Genomic DNA, 19,447 nt, shown 5'->3' with positions numbered 1-19,447 from the left:
GTTTCCTCAGCCCCAGTTTAACTGCTGCACAATTAAAACAAATCTGTATGTTCTGTAATTTATAGTGCTGTTGTCAAACCATCAGAAATGAAACACAAAGTCTCCTAAAATAAGCTATGTGTTTGATAAGGAAAAGTGCTACTGATTTTTGCACAACCACATAGTTGACCTGAAAAATATGTGGTCGTTTTTATTATCACTAATGAATTATTTTTCTATTCAAGAGCAAACTGTTCCTTCAAAGGCCATGAATTCATGGTTTTCTTACATAACTTCTGTGCAGACAGCCAGCTCTTTTGATACTTGGAGGTGAAGCAGATTCAGGTGGATGATCTGCCCCTTGGGACCATGTGGTGACCAGCATCACATAACTGCAAAACATTTGCGCTCCCATTCAACCACGGGCACGGATGAGGGGGCAGCCCATGGAGCCTGACAAGTGAGGCCTAGGCATAAGGGTCTGCTTGGTGAGAGAAGTCCTGATTTCGTGAGCACATTGAATGAAGGCAGCAACCCCTCTGTGGGCCCAGCTATGGCAGTGACTGGTTTGGCTCAGTTTAGTCCGGCTCGGAGTAGACAATGAACTACCCTGGTGTAGATGACACTGCCCTCAGCCTTCCCTGCCCTGTGAGGGGTCTGCTGGCTCCACAGTGGAGCCACTCTCCATTCCCAGCACGGGCTGGGCTGGTGTGGCGTGGGGTGCGCACTTCCCACTCACCCGAGCTGTGCCTGATGGCCAAGCAGGGCCACCCCGCCTGCAGCCCTGGGTGTCCCTTCCCTGGGTGCCCCTACGCTGGGTGCCTGCGCTCTGCCCGGCTTCTCCGCGATGCTCCGCCACTGCCATTTCCTCTCAGGCTCCGAGCCGCACCACCACCGCTGCCGAGAAACCTCTGCCTCTCTCTGTTCATTTTCACACTCCACCCACTTTTTGCTTGCTTTCTCCATCTCTGCCACCGTCTCTCTCTCTTTCTGGACTTGTCTTTATTTGGCACTCCCGGAAGCTGCTGGGCATTTCTCTCCCTGCCTGCCCGGGCAGCTGATGTGACTGACTGACACCGGCTCCAGCTGAGAAGAAGAAGGAGGAGAAGCAGGAGAAGGAGGAGAAGGAGAAGGAGGAGGAGGAAAAGGAGGAGGGAGAGCACCGGCGAGGCGAGGGAGGGGGGAGCGAGTGACCGGTCACGGATTTTCATTGCAGAGAGGAAGGGAAGAAAAAAAAGCCTACACTGGTCATCAAAACAGGTAACTCAAGAGCAGGCAGCGGCGGGAGGGGCGGGATGCGGGGAGCGGCCGACCCCTCTGGCCCGGGCAGGCTGGGGCGGGCCCGGCGCGGCGCGGCCGGGGTCGCGGGTGCGCTGCGGCCGGCGGTGGGGCAGCGGGGCCCGGCCGCGGCGACAGCGGACATCTTGGGGCGGGGGTAGCGGTGAGGGGACGCCTGCGGGCTCGGGCCGGGGTTGCAGGGCGGCGGCGCGGTTGGTTGAGCGGGCAGTGCCCTGGGCGCTATGTGGGTCAGGGCCCCGCGGGCGCGGCCGCGCTGAGGGCCCGAGCACGGCTCTGCCCCTCCGTTCCCCGCCTGTCACTTGGAAGGCTCACCCCCAGCCCCGCTGGGTGATAAGTGCCAAGAGCCGCGGGGAGGAATTAATCAGAGGGGGGAGAAACCCGAGCGAAATACCACAGCCGACGAGGGATCATCTCTGGGGCTCAACTCGGACCTCCGCCGCGGAGCCGTACCCGGCTCCCGGGGGGTGCTTTGGGCTGTGCCCCAGCCCCCGGCCCGCATCCCGGCAGCCCAGCTTTGCGACAGGTTATTAAAAATGCCCCCGCTTGTTTATGCAGACCTGGCTGTGTCAAGCGATGCCAGCCTTGAACTCTCTTAATCAGCGTAAGGTGATCTAATTCCGAGGGAGGCAGCTGCAGGACTGGTGGGCAGCTGGGCTCCGAGTCCTTGGTTCCCCCCGCCCTCGGAGCCAGAGGTGTGTGTGGCTGAGGAGCCTACGGGTTTAGCCCAGAGTAAAGGGTTAAACAGCATCCTAGGGTGAGAGACCTGAGGACAGAATATATACCTTTTTATACAAATAAGGGATTCTGCAAACACAAGGCGACGTTCAGAGGTGGCAAGAGGAAGGCAGATATGAAGAACCGTGAAGCCGAGATGCTGCATTTTGCAATAACTTGACATCTGAAAGGGGTACTCCCCCAGAGATACAGCCAGCACAAAGCCGAGAACTTCTTGTGACCCTACCTAAAAATGTGAACCCTGTCCTTTGCTGTGGACATTGCTACAGAGCATCAACAGGGAGGATTTTTATCAAGTAAAATCCAGATTTCATAACGTTTAGGGGCAGTCTTAAAAACAAAGACCATCTGGGGGAAGCAAGCTTTCTTCATATGCATTACCTAAGTGTGGTTATTTTCCAATGATGGAAAATGTTCTTTTTTTTTTCCAGAAGAGCACCAATGGAGGCCAGTCCATTAGGAAAGAGTGGGAAGGAGTCTGCTTAGCAGGAGGGCTGGCTGGGATCAATCCTGCAAATTTATATTAATTTATTTCTAAGCCAGGCAAAAGTGGCAGTGGTTCATGGACTACCTTGTTTCATTGTTCTGTGAGACTGGAATCAGGAAACTAGTCCTACTTCAGAAATATAACTTTTCAAATTATTTAGGATAGTGAAGTGGTCAAAGCTGGCCTCTTAAGACATTACTGCAAGTTGGATATCCTAATTTTATGGAAATTTTATCCTACCATTTCCTTTTAATTACTTATGCAAATAATAATAAACTTTTTTCTGATTCTATACATTTTCAACACAAGGATTTCATAACACTCCTTCTATTTTGAGTACATTTGCACCTTCTGTAGGAAAGCCAGGCACATACAACAGTATGGCCTGTTTCAGGCTTGAAATTGAAAAATGCTGTTCTTCAGGATATTCTTATGATTCATTTGCATCTTCCCTGTCAAATGAATGCTGCTCAGATGTGGAAGGTGGACAGGCACAATTCCAAATGTAATAAATAAAATACATTTTCTTAATATAAATGAAGAGGATGTGCATTATTTACTATTACGGCAGAACCAACCTATGACATGTTTTCATTATTCTTGGTCAGCTATGGCACTCACTTCAGTGCAGAAGAGTGCTTCTTGGTATACCATAAGGAGCAAGGATACTAAGATTACATGTTTTAAACCCCTTCATAGTTAGATCTTCTAATCCCACTGTGTAATTTTTGTTAACCGTGTAAAATATATTTGGAACTCTAAATCAGGAAAAAAAAAGAAAAGAAATGCACATTCCCCCAGGACTGAAATTCATGGGAATCTGAGTTAGTAGGTACTAGAAAAGAAGCAGAGTGCAGCAAGGAAGGCTGGAAACTAGAGGAATTGTATTCAGCTCCTAGCTTTGACATTGATTTGCAACATTACCTGGAGCAAATCCCATAATCTTTCCGTGTTTCAATCTGTGGCCTGTCAGTGACAATAATGTTGCCAGTGGTTTGAAGTTGGGAGAGAAAAATGGTGAATTGCCAGATATGTTAAAGAAATATTCTTTGTGGTTCTGCACGAGTTTTAACATCATGTGCAACAGGAACAAACTCAATAGTTGCAGTTGCTGCCCAGTAGAACATCTGACTGTATGAAAGGGAAGATTCTTTGCTTATCATGCTTATTGGGGCAAAATCAAAGGAACACCTACAATAAATCAGATATAAATGATCACAGTATGATCATAACCATTTTGTTATGAACTGGTTAAAAGATTTTGCTTGATGAAGCACCCCTAATAGACATAAATAATTTTAATTCCTTTCTCTAAATTTTAAGTATTTTACAATAGTGGGAGCAATTGGGGACTTGTCATTTTCCTGAGGTACAGAATCAGCTCCAGTTGCTTGAGTATTTCTGGAAAATGAGTAATTTGGGCAGATGTGGTTTACTGACCCTTCAAACAAGAAATGCTTTGAACTGTAAAGGCTAAGCTGTTCTTCAGAATGTCACCGCTAGAACTATACCAGAACATCAACACCTTTATTAAGCAGTGCACATTGAAATGACAAAAGCACACATAAGCACAGCTGCATCTATGGCAGAGATTATGCTGATTCAGCTAGTTCAGCAACAGTACGGGTTTCGGTGTTTAATCTTCAACCGCTGTGATCTTTGTCACCATGTTAGCAAGACTTTATGTCACCATGTTAGCAAGACATGCCTTAGTGCATACACACACTAGCTATTCTTGTCTTCATTTCACCTGCATATGTAATGTATTCTGACTATGTCAAATTTCAGGGACTCTTTGTTACTAAAAAAGGTCCCATTGAGACTACTTTCCTGAGTATGTGCTAATGGAAATTGCACTGTCTGACCCACAATTTTTCAGAGAACAGCAAGCTAAAGAAATTGCTTGCAAAATCCAAAATACCAGTAGTAGTATGCTAGTAGTAGTATGATGGGAATCAAGGGCTTGATGCTCTTGTAACATATATTAAAAAAAAGGTAAATGCTCAAGTACATAGTGGATTAGTGTCATATTTTTCCAAGAAGACATGCTGAGATCTTATGCATTAATGTTATGTTTTGTATTAAATACTCAACTGCTTTTTGGAAGGAATGCAAAGAATGATTTATATTTCTGTGTGTAAACTGTCAGTGTTTAGAGAGAAGACACAGCAGAGTAATTCACCTAACAGCTCTGGGTCCTCTAAAGGAACCATCATAGCAAAGGCTAACTTTACAAGCATCTAGGATGGGTCCAGTTTGATATTTCTGGGTTTCACAATACCTCACACTGAAACAGAGGAGGGATAAAGAGCTGAATGTCTCACATCTTGTAAATGAGCAAGGTTGCATGGGTTATCATTAAAACTCAGGACCTCTAAGTAGTAACCAGGTTATAGCAGGAAATAGAAAGGTCTTTTTTAGTAGCAGGTGGCCCATTTCATCCCGAATCAGAAGCAAAGGCACATCTCATTGCAGTGCTAGCAGTATTGCAGTATTGCAGAATCAGTGGGTTGAATTTTAAAATGGGTGATGGCCAAAGGCCTTGAGTTTTTGCGATGAATAAAGATTGCAAATGAGCTGCAGAGAAAAGGGAGTAATCAAATGGCTGCTGCCATACTGGAAGAAGGGCCACAGGCTGATCAGGGAAGCCACGATGAGCGTGACACCATCACTGAGTGCACCTAGCTAACATGTCTGAGAAAAAGAGCCCAGCTATTCAGGCTTTGTTGTCATATGGATATGCATGAGAAGTAGGGTGTGGAAGTGTTGTGAAAGGCCATGCAAACAAAACCATTACTAACCTTGGTACTGAATAACTCTAGTCTCATCTCTTCTGCAGAAGTCATTTCATAGTTTGTGTTTTTAGAGCTTGCAACGTTGCCTGCTTAGTTTTAACTTCCCCCTTTGCTTTGCTTTTCTCCTTTCACATCCCAGAAGTACTGAAACACCCCATAAAGGTTTGTACTCTGTGGAGTTTACCCTTTCAAAGAGTGCAAATTCAATTTGATTGGAACTGTAGCATAAAGAATCTTACTGTTCAGTTATTATGAACTGAACCGAAGCACAAATAAAGTCAATGCCTGCATGCAGTATTTTCTTGGTTCAGCAAGGCAGCCTGCTTACATACAGTAATTGGACTTGTGACAGGTAATTAAATGGCTTGTAAGGCCTTTAGGATGCTTGATTACATGAAGAGCACCACACTAATACATAGTAAATGAGGTGGCTAAGGACATTGTGTTCCTCGTGATTGGAGAGATACTGAAACTCTTACACTTCATTGGAGGGAGAGAAGAGAATAAAACCTAGAAAAAAGACTAGGAGCAATGGTGACATAAAAAGGAAGCAGAAGAAGAATAAGAGAATGTACTTAGAAACTGGGTTGCTTTGGTTATTTTAAGTCAATCATGCTTACACAGACTGTCAAGTCTTGACTGCTTCAGTATATCATTAAATGATGAACTTGTTCTTTGTGATCACAAAATTGATAAGACAGTTAAAATTATTCAGCAAGGGATAGGAGTTCTTCATAGAATTTACACATAATTAGAAACTGAACTGATATTCCAGAAGATACTAAGCACATACATGAACACATTACATATTTTAAATAATTCTTATTAAATTATGAGAGGCCTAACCACAGTCCATGCTATTATTACATTCACTTGTAGACACGCAGCTTGACGTGTGCAGTTGCTCACCCATAATTATGAGACTAAACTGGGATGTGATAAGAAATCTGAAATGTGTTGGCAGTCTTAGGGGTACTTGTCAAAATAGAGATTGTTTTACAAAGCAGGTTTCTAATGTTTTTTAAACAGTGGGACAGAAAAATGCATCCATTCCTTTCCTGCATGTTTTTGTAGACAGCAACCTGATCACTGGTAGAGGGAGAGAAGCAGAGGAAGAGCCCGAGTGCAAACAGAAGAGTATGTTTTCTGGTACCAATAGCCTAAAGCAAGACAAAGGAAAAAACTTAGGTTAAATGGAGGAGGTTCAACATGAACCTGCTTTTCTCTCTTCTACACAAAAATCTTTTTGCTTATAAAAAATAACCCTTTAAAAACACAGAGGGTATGCCAAAGAGTGAAGTCCACAGACAAGATAATTTAGGTAGCACATTCTTATGCACAGCAGTAGAGGACTCAGCATATCAGTTGTTGTAGCATGCACATTGAGCTACAGACAGACATATTTTATGATGAGTATCCTAGAGCCAGCCAAGACTTCCAACCAACCTATCAGTCAAAATGGTACACCCATCCACAAAAAGTAGAAGTCACACTGACATTTTTGTCTTTTTGCTATTCTGGGTGTAACATGTGCATTTGGACAGAAAAAGGTGGGAAAAAAAATGATGTTGAAGTTGTAATACTGTTAGATATACAAGACTGTATCTTTTACTGGGATAAAAAATATATTTTTTTAATATATACTTCAAAGAGCATTGCTTCCAAAGAAGCTTGTACCAGATCTGGGGGAAAAAAAAGAAAAAAAGGTCACCAAAAGCTCTGATTTGAACCCTGGATCATTCTCCTCACAGAGGGCTTTACTGAGAGGTCTTCTGGTTTAATCCAATTTGACACCAGTTTGACAAGCCTCTGTTTACATTCCTCCCATACAGCTAATGGGAAACAAACCACAAACCATACAAGGTAACGTTTCTGTCTGTCTACCAACACACGCTTTCTTCTAACCAATACTCCTTTGCTTTACATTCTCCAATCAAAATCTTTTATGCTAGTAACCCAGATAGCTTCAGGGGCTCCGTGTTACCACTCAGCCAGTACCTGGCTGCTTCTGAGCTCTGCCTGGGAATGAGAACGAGTGGGTTTTCGTTGTCTGGACGAGAATGGTATGCAGCAGGAATTTGGGTCTGATGCCAAGGGTGGCAAAAAGACTGCCCACTCAGCACAGGTTGGAGTTGGTACACATGTTTGAATGGTGGTGTAGGAAAGCCAGCCATTTCAGGCTCAAGCTGGCTGTGTCTTTTTCAGAAATTAAGCTCCGTAAGATGCTTTTATAATTGGAGGGGATGTTGGGGAATGCATATGAATTTCCCCTTCCTTGATAAATATTGCTATATATTGTACAGAAGAACTCTTAGAGGACACAGTTCTTTGGATCTATAAAACATTCATGGCTGGCTCTCTGATAGTACCAGCTGGCAATCTAGGTTTTTATATATTTCATTTTGTATCTCAGTACCAATTTATTAAAAGACTAGGAGAGAAAGCGCATATGCAGGCTGCTATACTTTGAATAAGACTGTGATTTTCCAGGCTGTGTAGGAATGTTAGATACAATTAAAATGCCACAGTGCTGCCTGTTTTAGGCATCTGCCCTTTTTTTGGCATAGAAATGAAAAGCAAAATCTGGCCTGCAGAATCTCAAGATGATGAGCATGAGTGAGACCTGGCTTAATTTTTCAGATGCTAGGTGAATGCGGAAGGGCTGGTACTCAGGGGAGAAAAAAAGAAAACTAACAAGTTGCTGCTTTTTCTTCTAAACTGAAAGTGTGATAGGAAGTAAAACAATCTTTATATGATCTCTTGCTGATGTTTGTCAGAATAATATCATACTTTACAGGGTGGCACCATTCCTGTGTTCAAAACTGCCATTTTTACCTGCCTAGTAAATCATCACATTTACTGTTTCCCCTTATGCTACTGTACTGCTTTTCCCTGTGGGCTTGTTACAGCTTGTTTCTTCTTGAGACAGAGCAATATGGTCCTCTGTTGTAAATCACATTCAGTGATAGCAGGAATAATACCTGTGTTTTGGCTTCTAGTTTGATTGGTGTTTGGGATGAGTATGTCAGGGAATTTTAGTCTATAGACAAAGGGTTGTTTTCCCCTTGATAATAGATAAAAGATGCTTTGAGAGAGCTGGAGAGAAAAGCAATGATCTCCCAAGGTCTGTCTATAAAAAGAGATCTTTTTGGTCTTCAGCATGCCTTGTTCTACCTGGTTTTGGCTTCACAGCTTTTGGGAAAGAAACAACAGATGGTAGAATTACCACATACCTTTAACACTCTCAAAAAAGATATCACTAACAGTAAACAGAGCAGATCTGTGGATCCTCCCTCTTATTTTTTGTGCACAAGAGACAGTTAACAATGTAAACTTTTAAATGATTGTCGGTAGCTGTGGGTTAAAACCTTTCTTGGCTCTCAGTTGACCTTATTTTCAGTGAAGGACAGCATACTTCCCCACCAAGAGAGCAACTGAATACAGGATTATATGGGAGTTGAAGCACTATTGGTTTTAACTCCTTATAAGTGGTGAGCATCAGCGCTGGGAAAGATACATGATTAACCCAAATAATCCACTTCGAGATCAAAACTTTAATTAAAATCCCAGTAGAGATGAGGTAGAGAATCTATCTTCATGTAAAAATGTGTTTTATGGGAGTGGAAGCATCCCATAGATGTATTTACATCCTCTTTACTTTTCATTGACATGCAAAGGTTTTATTTGGCTCTGTAAGTAGCCCAGTCTTACTATTTATTTATAATATAAGCTCTGATGCTATATCCACAGACAGTATCTTCACACAGTCAAGCTGTACCACTTGTGTTCTGACTCCTTTTGAGCTATGGCTTCTTGGTGTCAGTTTGACCATGCAGAGCGCAGTGTGGAATGATAAGTAATCAGAGCAATGGCTGAATATAGGCCAGGAAAATGCTGAAGGTTGTCATAATATGTGAATCCCTAAATATAGGCAAAGATGTCAATATTTAGATTAAGAACGGGTGAAGACAGTTGTCATGCTATTGCTCAGTGGAGTCCTCAGAACAGTAGCATTAATTCCAGTCTTGTTTGTAAGATAGTCAATTGATGGTAAAGCAAAGTGTAAATATAAGGTTATTACATGTACAATTGATTTGCTCTTGTAGTGTTATATACAGTAATGGTAAAAGTATACTTGCACTTTATTCATATATGACAGGGATACCTATGTGTATACTTACGTTCATGCTTATATAAAAGTATAGATGCAAATACCATTTAGTTGTGAATCTATAAGTACACAAATAAAAAGGTAGGTTCAGTGTAAACATAATGTTTGAGTAGTTTTTAAGTACAATATTGCTTATAAAAACAATAAACCCCTGGTATCCCTAATTTTATGGTAAAAATGGTTCCTACTTCTGTCTAAGAAGATTATAACAATATATTATTCTGTAATTGCCTTGCTGGTGATACCTGCTTTTGGAAGAATAACATTGTAGTTCTCCAGTTAATGGGAACAGAATAAAGCTGTGAAGAATATAGTGAGCAAAAGACTATGTTGCAACTGGGAAGTGTTATGTAAAAAGTCCATAGGGTTATTGAGTTGGGTTATTCCCTTGAGCTACTGACACTGTAATCCATATTCTTAGCATTTTACAGAGGATAGTTTGTTGGGTAGAACATTATGTGTCCATTCATTTGTGAGATTCCTCAGACCTCTAAGTGTATGCAGTCAAACACCCTGGGTTTGTAATCAAACAATTGTGGCCTTCCACAGGCAAAATCAGGCTGAAGAATCAAAAAGTAACAGGTCTTCCAAAGAAATTTGTACATGCCACCAAGGAAAATTTTAAGGCAGGTGAAAAAAAACAATCTACCACACTGTATTTTCAAATAAACACAGGAACAGGAACTATACTGGAAATACACGTTTATATACTGATGAAATGAGTTGACTGTTAGTATGCTATGTTAGACTAGCCTGACTTTAGACTGGTTTAAAACATAACTCTTAAAACAGATATCATTTTAGGTTTTTATGTAGCAGGGTGAAATGTGAAAAGAATGTGTCCATAATATTTTTGAGGATTAACAGTGCATTATTTTAAGAAAAGGTTTAATATTCTTACAAAACTTCGAACATTTCAGAAGCTCTCGTGAAACCTTCATCTCGTTCCTGCCAAGATATTTGTAACCTTACAAGTTAAGGCGGTTTTCTGGGGGGGGAAAAAAATCATTGATTTTTCAAACTGGATAGTGTGAGAGCCCCTCTGAATTTTGACAGTGTTTATATGCACACTGTCTGATGTCATCCTCTTTTGTGGGTTTGCTTTTTGTTTAATGTAAATAGGAAAACCCCATAAATTCCAGATAAAGCTTTCTCATGAGAATGGTTCTCCAAAGGGTTTCTCACTAAAATCTTCTGCTTCACTTTTAGGTCAAACACAAACCTCATTATATTTATAGAGTGAAGTCTGAAGGTCCCACCTTGTTTGACAGGCAGCATGACTCAGCGCAAGGGCTCTGCATGTGTTTCCACAGTCCTAGTAGCTAATCTTTTCTCACACATACATGTTAAAAATAAAATTACTATTATTATTTTCATGCATAAGATTTATTAATACTAATCTGTAAAAAAAACCCCTTTCTTTTCATGTTACTTTACTTTTTAATTATAATACTTAGGAACTAGATGATCTTAATGTCCTTTCCAACCCTAACTATTCTATGATTCTATGATTCTCCCCTGAGCATGGGGACACTGAAGCCGCAATGTTTGTTTTGGTTGCTAGTATTGCACAGTTTCTTGGAATCTCTGAGATACTAGCACTTTTAGCAGGATAGTTTATGAATTTACACATATATTCCAGGTACACCTAGCTTTTCTAGTCTACAAGCCATACAGCAATCAATATCTTGTGGGTAGGGACTCCACTACTTGCTTGCCCCAGCTGGGAATGCAAGTTGTCCCATTGCCCCCACACCCCAGTGCTGGGCAGGGGATGTAGTCTAGTGTGGGAGCTGAGCTGCAGATGTTCACAGGGATCATGTCAATCAAGAACCATAAATCATCCCCCCACCCCCACCCCTCCTTACTGTATGTATGTCACTTAGCAGAATAAAACACTCACAACCTTAAGTGAGGAAGATGTATGTTAAACTTATACATTAAATGATCAGGGATTTAAACATAGCTTTGTCTTTGCTTACATAACCGTTTCTCAGTCTGAGGTGTATATAGATAGCAGTGTGTTCACTGAGGCATTGGCTAGTATTCAAAAATGTCAATGCCTACACTTCCTCACATATAAGAGAGCAGATAATCACATTGTGGGCAAAGAAAGTAATATGTGAGTTGCTAAAAATTTAACCTAATTTCTACTTAATTTAAAATCAAAAGCACTGTAGCAGTACTGTACAAGCAGGCCCCTGGATTTTTATTTTTTTTTCCAAAAGGTCATTATTGCATGATTTAAAAACCTTGGGACACACTGATTCACATCAGGTACTTTCCTTAGAAAAAAATGAAGTGATGGGAATCGTGTCAGATAAAACAGAAAACCACCTTGGCTTCTTGTGGGAGTCTTACTACAAAGCATAAAAGACTGAGGCAAATTTCAGAATGTATCTTTTAAAAAATCAGGAAGTATACATTGAAAGTCTGGCTTTCAGTCAAGAATTAACTGCGTCTGTATTTTTGCCTCTGTAAATAGCTGATGTAAATCACTGCAGACATAAGTTTTTACCAGTTACGTATATAAATATTTCAGTCATCTCAGTATCTGATTGGGAGCATACACAGACATTTGTCATGAATTGTCCACATATAGACTGTCCAAAGCTACGCTAGCAGTGTTTTGAATTTGCAGTTTACAAAGAAAAACGGGCTGAGTGCTGATCATATGCCCTGTTGACAAAGCAAGTTACTGTATGTCAGCTGCTTCGCTGCAGCTGCTTATACGCCAGAAAGACAATACTTCAGAAATACAAGTTTTACCATAAAAGCTGATAAAGATAAAGCCCCAAGATGAACAGGACTGTAACATGAAGTAAAGCATCGGCTTTACTCAGAGGCACCTAACACTGTTTTTATCCTTAATGATTTTTTTTTTCAGAATGGCAGAGAATCATGGTTTGATGGAGAGACTGGAGAAAGCAGTGACTCGACTTGAATCACTATTTTCAGACTCACACAGAGCTGGTGGAATGGAGTGTGATGCCATCAATGGAGTCAATGGAAGTAAGTCTGGTTTTTTGAAGTACCACCTCTCTGTTATCAAAAAATTGCAAGTAGCACACGTGTTTGTCTTCTAAGAGGGAGTGTAATCCCACCCCCTACAAATTCTGTATCAAAAGGAAGTAGTATTTTAAAAATGAATTTAGAAAAGTCATGTGGCAAGCTTAGTTGTATGCATAATTCTAAATGAATATAGCCTAGAAAATACAAGATTTGACTAGTCTCTAAAATATACTGTCCGTATTTCAAGCTTTATCACTCTTTCCATTTTGGCATTTATACTGTGATAATTTACCAGATGAAACTGTCTGCTCGAGCCAAATTAGCAGAATAAATGAGACATCCCCAAAATTTACATCATAAGTATTCCTGAAAAAGTCACCAGTATGAACATTAAGTTTGTTTGCCAGCTCTCTGAATTTCTCAGTGTGGACCTCCTTCACTGAATGGTTTAATATCCTTAATCAAATATTAGTTTGTTCATAGGCATTTTCTCACTAAGAGCTGCCACACATCCATGGCCTTACATTGTTATCTCTTCAGCTTTCCTTCCTCAAGTGGATATTGAGGAAGGTGTATTCTCCACATCAGAGAATACACCAAAAAAGTCTATCTTCATTTATTTACATCACGTCACCAAATCATATTTTTTCACTCCTTAATTATTTGTTCCTGAATTTTACAGGGTAAATAATCTTAGAAACATGGCAATTACAATGTTGATTCAATAGAGTGTCCTCTCCTTTCTCCAGAGCTTGTTTTTTCACCCAGAACTCGAAAATATATCCTTCTATTAGATTCATGTCCTTTGCTTTCTGTATTCCTTGGCCCTTCCTGCATTGTCCAGAGAACAGCACATCCCAGCATGGGCTCAGTTGCTGTACAGAAGCTGCAGAACAAGCAGAAAGTTGCAGGCAGCTCCCTTACTGACACAGAAGCAAGTCAGTATATGTCAGCAGCTTTATTATCCCTGTATGCCAGCCCTTACCCAATAACACATGTGAGGAACCTTCCCCAAAGTCATGTTTACCATGTGCCTATACACTGGCAGCTGCTGTAGAGCAGCTGGCTGAAAGCAGTGTGTTTCTGTATCAGGAAGGGAGCGTCTTCCAGCAGGCTTCCATAGCACATGAGTTAGTAATAAAATGCTTACAGTCCAGAGAAAACCTAGACAGATAGCAAACCATAGCAAAGTCATGGAGAGACACGATCCATGTACAAACTGACAAATCAATCACTGCTAGGAAATCTACATTTTTAAAAAATACAGGCTTCAATCCTGTAATGAGGTGCATTTAGGTGCATGTCTATTAATCCAGAGCTCAGTACTGCAGAACCAGTGCTGCTTTCGGAACAGGAGATGAATTCATCATGTGAGGTACTTCCATGAAAATTGCTATATCCTTGGCCTAACCTATGAGCTCAGTCAGGTGAAAAGATCCACCCTGCAGGGAAGCACAGCCTTAAAATCCCAACAGCTCCCTAGAAGAAACCACCTGACAAACCTTACAGGAGTGAGGTTTTAAAACACACCCACTGGGAGACTGCAGTAAGAAACTGAGATGAGCAGCACCATGGGGCACTTGCCAGCCTGCACTACATCTCCAGGCAGAGCTGTCTCACAAAGGGACTTGGGAATTAGCTTTTGCTGATGCAGTTAGGAAAGACTGTATCAGTTCTTCAGTTTGGGCGACTGATACACATATAGTGCCACAAATACCATTCTGTATGCCTGTGTTACTGTGCCTCTGAAGAGGTTCATGTAACATCCACAGCAACTGCAGAGTTGACAGTCTTACAGAACAAGTCTCTGTTTCTCCTTTAAAATTGACTCTCAGCCAGAGTGTGACCTTTTTAAGTCTCTAGTGGAAATGGAGATTTGTTGCTTTCTTCTACGATTAGCTCCTCTCCTAAATGATCATTCCATAATTAGAATTATTATTGAATTAATATATAATTAATTATTGGGAGAACTGTACCTTTCCTGTTTTCCTAAATGGCATTGCAAAGGCAGGATTGCAAACAAATCATTCAATTGCTGTGCACAGCCCACAGCAAATTCTAGTAAGTGCTCCTGGGAGTTAGCTGTATTGAAGAGTAAAAAATAGCATAGTTGCTTTCTAGTTTTGCATAGGACAATTGCCATTTAGTGAACTGCTATTTAAAACTCAGCTCTAAAGTAAAAGATTACAGTGATTCTTTTGGAGACATACACAGATTTTGACAAAGAACATAAATAGGCTTTGGAAAGCATCTCCACAGCTAAAACCTTTTGTACACTAGGTCATTTGAGGGTTTTACACACAAACACTTAATATGGAAGAAAGCCCAGAAATTCCTCAGAATTGAAGGTGAGTGACATCAAGAGAACAAAAGAAGCCTTGAAATCCCGCCTAGATGACTAACTACATTTTTTTTTCACCCAAGCCATTGCAAACTCCAATTGCCAGAGCCTTTCTTTTTTCTGTCAAGGAGCCAGATGACTCTTGTGGAATAAAGAGGGCTTTCAAGATTATGAATTTGGACACAATTGTCATATAGTGCCAAAAGGTTAAAGCAAACTCTCTGGGGAAAGCCTGGTACCTCTTCAGAGCAACCTTCAAGCTTCATTAATGAGGAAGAGAGGCTGGGAAGAATTTTAACCTTGGTCTCTCAGATCCTACAGATGCCATAAATTCACATGTGCATTGCTCATGCTGGACCTGGCAAAGGTTCTGAGGCATAGAAAAGACATAAGGGTATGTCAGGGAGTAAAGGGGGGCTGGAAAACATCCAAGGGAAGATTATTTTTGCTGTCTTAAAAGGTACCACATGAAGCCTTTTAGAAGCCAGGTGCATAAGAAACTGATTGTCCACTTTGTCAGGAACCTGCTCTGTATACCATAGAGAAAAAAGCATTTTTATTCCTCTGTTAGAATATGTAACATATATAGTCAATGGGATGTGTCATCTAGAGGACTCATTTGAGCTCTCTTTTTTCCAGTGGCAGTTTTGCAAGGTCAGACAACAAAGTAAGGAGATGACAAAGCCACATTTCACTGCATAAATCCACTGTCAGCCTATTTGAAAGACTCTTATCTAACTGGAAATGGAATGGCTTGCTACTAAAACTCACCAAACAATGCAAAGATCTTCAGGAATGGGTGGGTTGTTCAGTACAGTGCAGATTCTTTTTAGGAGATAATATTTGTTTTATGTGCAACAGCAGAGTTTTGTAAGACAATCATGCTTATCAGACCACTAGATCTTTGAAGGGCAGAGAAATTCTTATTTTAGCACCTGTCATTTTAAGACAAAAGAGGTTTCCCACTACTGTGTACAGAGTAAATTCTCTTCATGTTCCTAGCCAAGTTCTACCAAAAGCAGGGTTTTTTCTAGCTAGGAAAAATTCATTAGACATCCCATTTCGCTGATGTCACAAATCAATGAGTATGGCAGAAATTAAGTTACAGCAATTTCCCCTGTTTATATGGTATTTCTCCTCCATCTGCTACAAAGGAATGTCCTATGCATTATGTACTTTATGAACCCATTATAATGGAATTCTCTTCTTCTATAGGCATAGCACCATATGTTGAAGCCTTTGATAAGCTGCTGAATGGAAGTGTTGCTGAGTTTCTCAGGTACAGCAAGATTCTTGAAGGTGATGTGAAGACACACGTGAGTATTTACTCAGATTTTCTCTCCATGATGTAAGCATACAAGTCTTGGAATCTGTGTGATCAGCCTTGATTGCTGAGTAGAGGAGAATCCTAATAGTGGTATTCTGAATTATTAGTTCTTGTAGTAGTAATAACCTAGCATAACACACTGAGGACAGCTGGTTCAGGAAGGGCAAAAGGCTGTATGGATGCATATGGATCCATAACCCTGCTCCCCTTTGAAGGTTGAAGACCATAGTACACAAAATATATAAACGTTCTCAGTCACAAGGGATTTGAATTGACCTGTTGGCTGTTAAGCCCTTTGCAGGACAGGAACACAACTAAAAACACAAGTCAAATGAGTAGCAAACAACAGGTGGGTCCGAGCAGTGATAACTTCTTGTGGTTGTCTTCCAGGCACATGTATCATCATACCAATTAATGTAGATATTTTGTTCTTTTGATTGTTTGTTTTTATTACATCTGTCTCATTCAGAACAACATATTGAACTAAAAAATTATTAGCTCACACATTTAAATGACGCTTTTTTTACCATGTATGTCACAGCAAGGAAGTACTATGCTATCATTTTCTTGATGAAATTACTTTGTAACCTTATAATATCTTGTGATCAGAGCTTGTTTGTTTCATTTTATCTTTTAAGCCTGTCTTCTCTAAAACTGGTGGGATAGAATGATAAGGGATGGATGCATCTTACCAATAGCTTACCAATATAGATTTTGCAAGAAAAACACACATGAAAGAGCCAGGGCCAGTCTGACCTGGATCTGAAGGAGTATGAAGCTTTTGGTTTTTTCTAGTAGATCCACGCCATTGGGCCTTTCTCCATGTGTACATTTCCCAATTCATTGCAGCTGCTACTCTGCATAACAAATGCTGTAGTCAGAAAAACATGCAGTCCTACAAGCTTCTGGGACTTATGTTGCAAGAGCAACATAAATATTTTGCAAGACAGCCAAAGTAACCATTCTACTCACAGAGCAAGAGCTCTGGAATTACTCTGTGAACTGTGTTTTGTCTGTGGTATTCTGTGTTCTTGATGGTAGGCTAGAGTTTCTGACCTAGTTAGGCCTAGAAAAGTAGGAAGTAAGAATATCAGGCAGTAATAGAGGATCTTTCTGTTTCTAAGGAAAGACTGCATTTCCTTTTTATTAGAAAAAGCCTTTTTACCTTAACAGTTATACTATAAGCTACAATGCATATACTTTGTTCTTACAGATAAATCAATAAACAGGGGTGGAGGTTGTCAATTATCAACCTAACTGAGCAGCGAATTGCTCCCTGGAAAGCATCGGTTCTAGCTTTGGTCATTATATTCATTAGACACCATTGTTTTGCAGTTGATTTCTCAACAGTCTAGATCTGAGAGATACATAAATAGCCTTAGTACCAACACTAAGCAGGGACAAAAGTTGCATTTAACATTCTAAATGACTGAAACCTTTTTAATATACACTATTTGTAAATGTTTAAATTAGTATATTAATTTATGCATTTTCCACTATTTGATACTCACAATTGAGTTGATATAAAAGATCATTAATAATTTACCTGCCAAGTCTGTGGATAGTCCCTAGCATATTGTTGATGATAGTGTAATGCAAACTGTGATAAGGAGTATTTGTTAGGACTATGAGCTTAGACATGAACAACTTTTCCTTACATAAAGAAACCAGTGATTCTGATAGCAGTCTTCTCAATATTCTGAAATCCTAGATTCTGAGTTTACAACATGAAGCAGACTGTGGTTGCCTTATGCTCATGCTTATCACTGAAGCAACATCTGTGCTTTACCTTAACAAGTGGAACAAGGAATATTTTTCTTCTGCGTGTCTTATAGACCATGTGTCCTCAGCATTATACTTGCAGCTGCTGCCTCTTTCACATAATGAGCTGAAGGGGAAGGTTGTATTTTATTTCAAAAAACACCTGTTGCCTAGAAAAACCTCACATACCTGACTGGCCAGAATGGTAATACGAGAGAAAGAGAGACTTCATATTATGCTAAAGAAATGAGGGATTTAACCTGATGTGTTTCATGCTGATTGCTGTAAGGATTGTGTGGTTTGTGGTGCTGGCGAAAGGAAGAATACAGCCATAACAAGTATCTGTTGAGATGCCCCATTCCTACTTTTCAGCATGCTGTACTCTATAGAAACAGAACAAAATATAAATATATATATAGATAAAAGAACTAATAGCTAGCTCCTGGCTCTGTTAAACACAAAGCACAGTGGATTTTACAAAGATTAGTTTATCAAAGCGCAGTTCTGCTTAGACTCAATCTTGAGAGCAGCATACCTCGTTGAAATTACAGTACATGCAGTGGTGAATCTCTGAAGTCAACTGCATTAAAGAAACTAACCACTTTTAAAAGACAGACAGAGAGAATGGTTAGGGTTTTTACTTAGTCTATTTAAAACAAATTGTCCTAAACAGCTAAGATGAGAGAGATGCTTTTCCTGTCCTGTCACTGTGGAATAAAAATCTGGTGATTATATGCATGTTTCTGTTAAATACAGAGTCGACTGAAGGCACACATTTCATGTGTCTCACACGAGGGTTTTCAAACCTCTTTCTGCTGTCCGTGTCATAACTACAGAGCATGCAAAGTCAGTGAAAGAGTGAGGATTGCTGCCAACCAGCTGTCTTTGGCCTGACATACCAGTGTCTTGGATGCTGTCACCAACTATTACAGGTTATAACAGCCCTGAAGCTGACTTGCCATGTGTGCCAACACTGAACTATTCTTCTGTCAGAACGAAGGAAATTCAAAAGCACTGTAAAACAGACTGTGGGTCTACACCATAGGCAGTTCTCTTATGCCTAGCTGATAGAACAGCATTGGCTGATTGCTGGACCAGAGAGACATGAGTCCCATCACTTTGCCCTGATGCATCCGCCACTACAGAAAATGTGCTGAGGATGACAAAGAGCTGCCTGTGGAAGACATGGTCTACCTTCAGGTTGTGTCCCTGTGGGGAAGCCGGTCAAGCAGGTTCGATGGGCTCTTTGCCATGTCAAAGCAGAGCAAGCAAGATTTTAGAAGGCCAAGAAGCAGGTTTTTGTGATGTGTTTATTGTGAGCTTCTTCACATTGTTTTTGTGTATGTGATATCTCAAGTGGTAGAATACTTTGGCTCGAGTTCGAATAATGTACCAGATGGGACATTATGATAAGAAGAGAATGTACTAGTTCTACAAAAGAAGGACAGATAACGTAAAATTTCCATATTTTAGTATTTCATGTGGTACAGAGCAGAGCATAATTACAGCCTTCCTGTCAAACACATACGCTAATGCTTGC

General features: G+C 40.6%; 1 protein-coding gene across 1 annotated transcript in view; it reads left to right on the top strand.

Annotated features, from left to right (window-relative positions):
- The first annotated feature begins 741 nt into the window (after positions 1–741).
- Positions 742–19,447, top strand: part of CAP2 (cyclase associated actin cytoskeleton regulatory protein 2) — a 67,707-nt gene continuing 49,001 nt past the window's right edge. Inside the window, exons 1-3 of the mRNA XM_030498002.1 lie at positions 742–1,239; positions 12,354–12,478; positions 16,035–16,135. Coding sequence (XP_030353862.1) covers positions 12,355–12,478; positions 16,035–16,135 — 225 coding nt within the window. The 5' untranslated portion in view covers positions 742–1,239; position 12,354. The remainder of the gene's footprint in view (positions 1,240–12,353; positions 12,479–16,034; positions 16,136–19,447) is intronic.

This window comes from Strigops habroptila, chromosome 1 (assembly GCF_004027225.2).
Source record: "Strigops habroptila isolate Jane chromosome 1, bStrHab1.2.pri, whole genome shotgun sequence".
NCBI classification, from domain to species: Eukaryota; Metazoa; Chordata; class Aves; order Psittaciformes; family Psittacidae; genus Strigops; species Strigops habroptila.
Note: the sequence above shows the minus strand (reverse complement) of the source record. Positions and strands in the feature narration are given on the sequence as shown.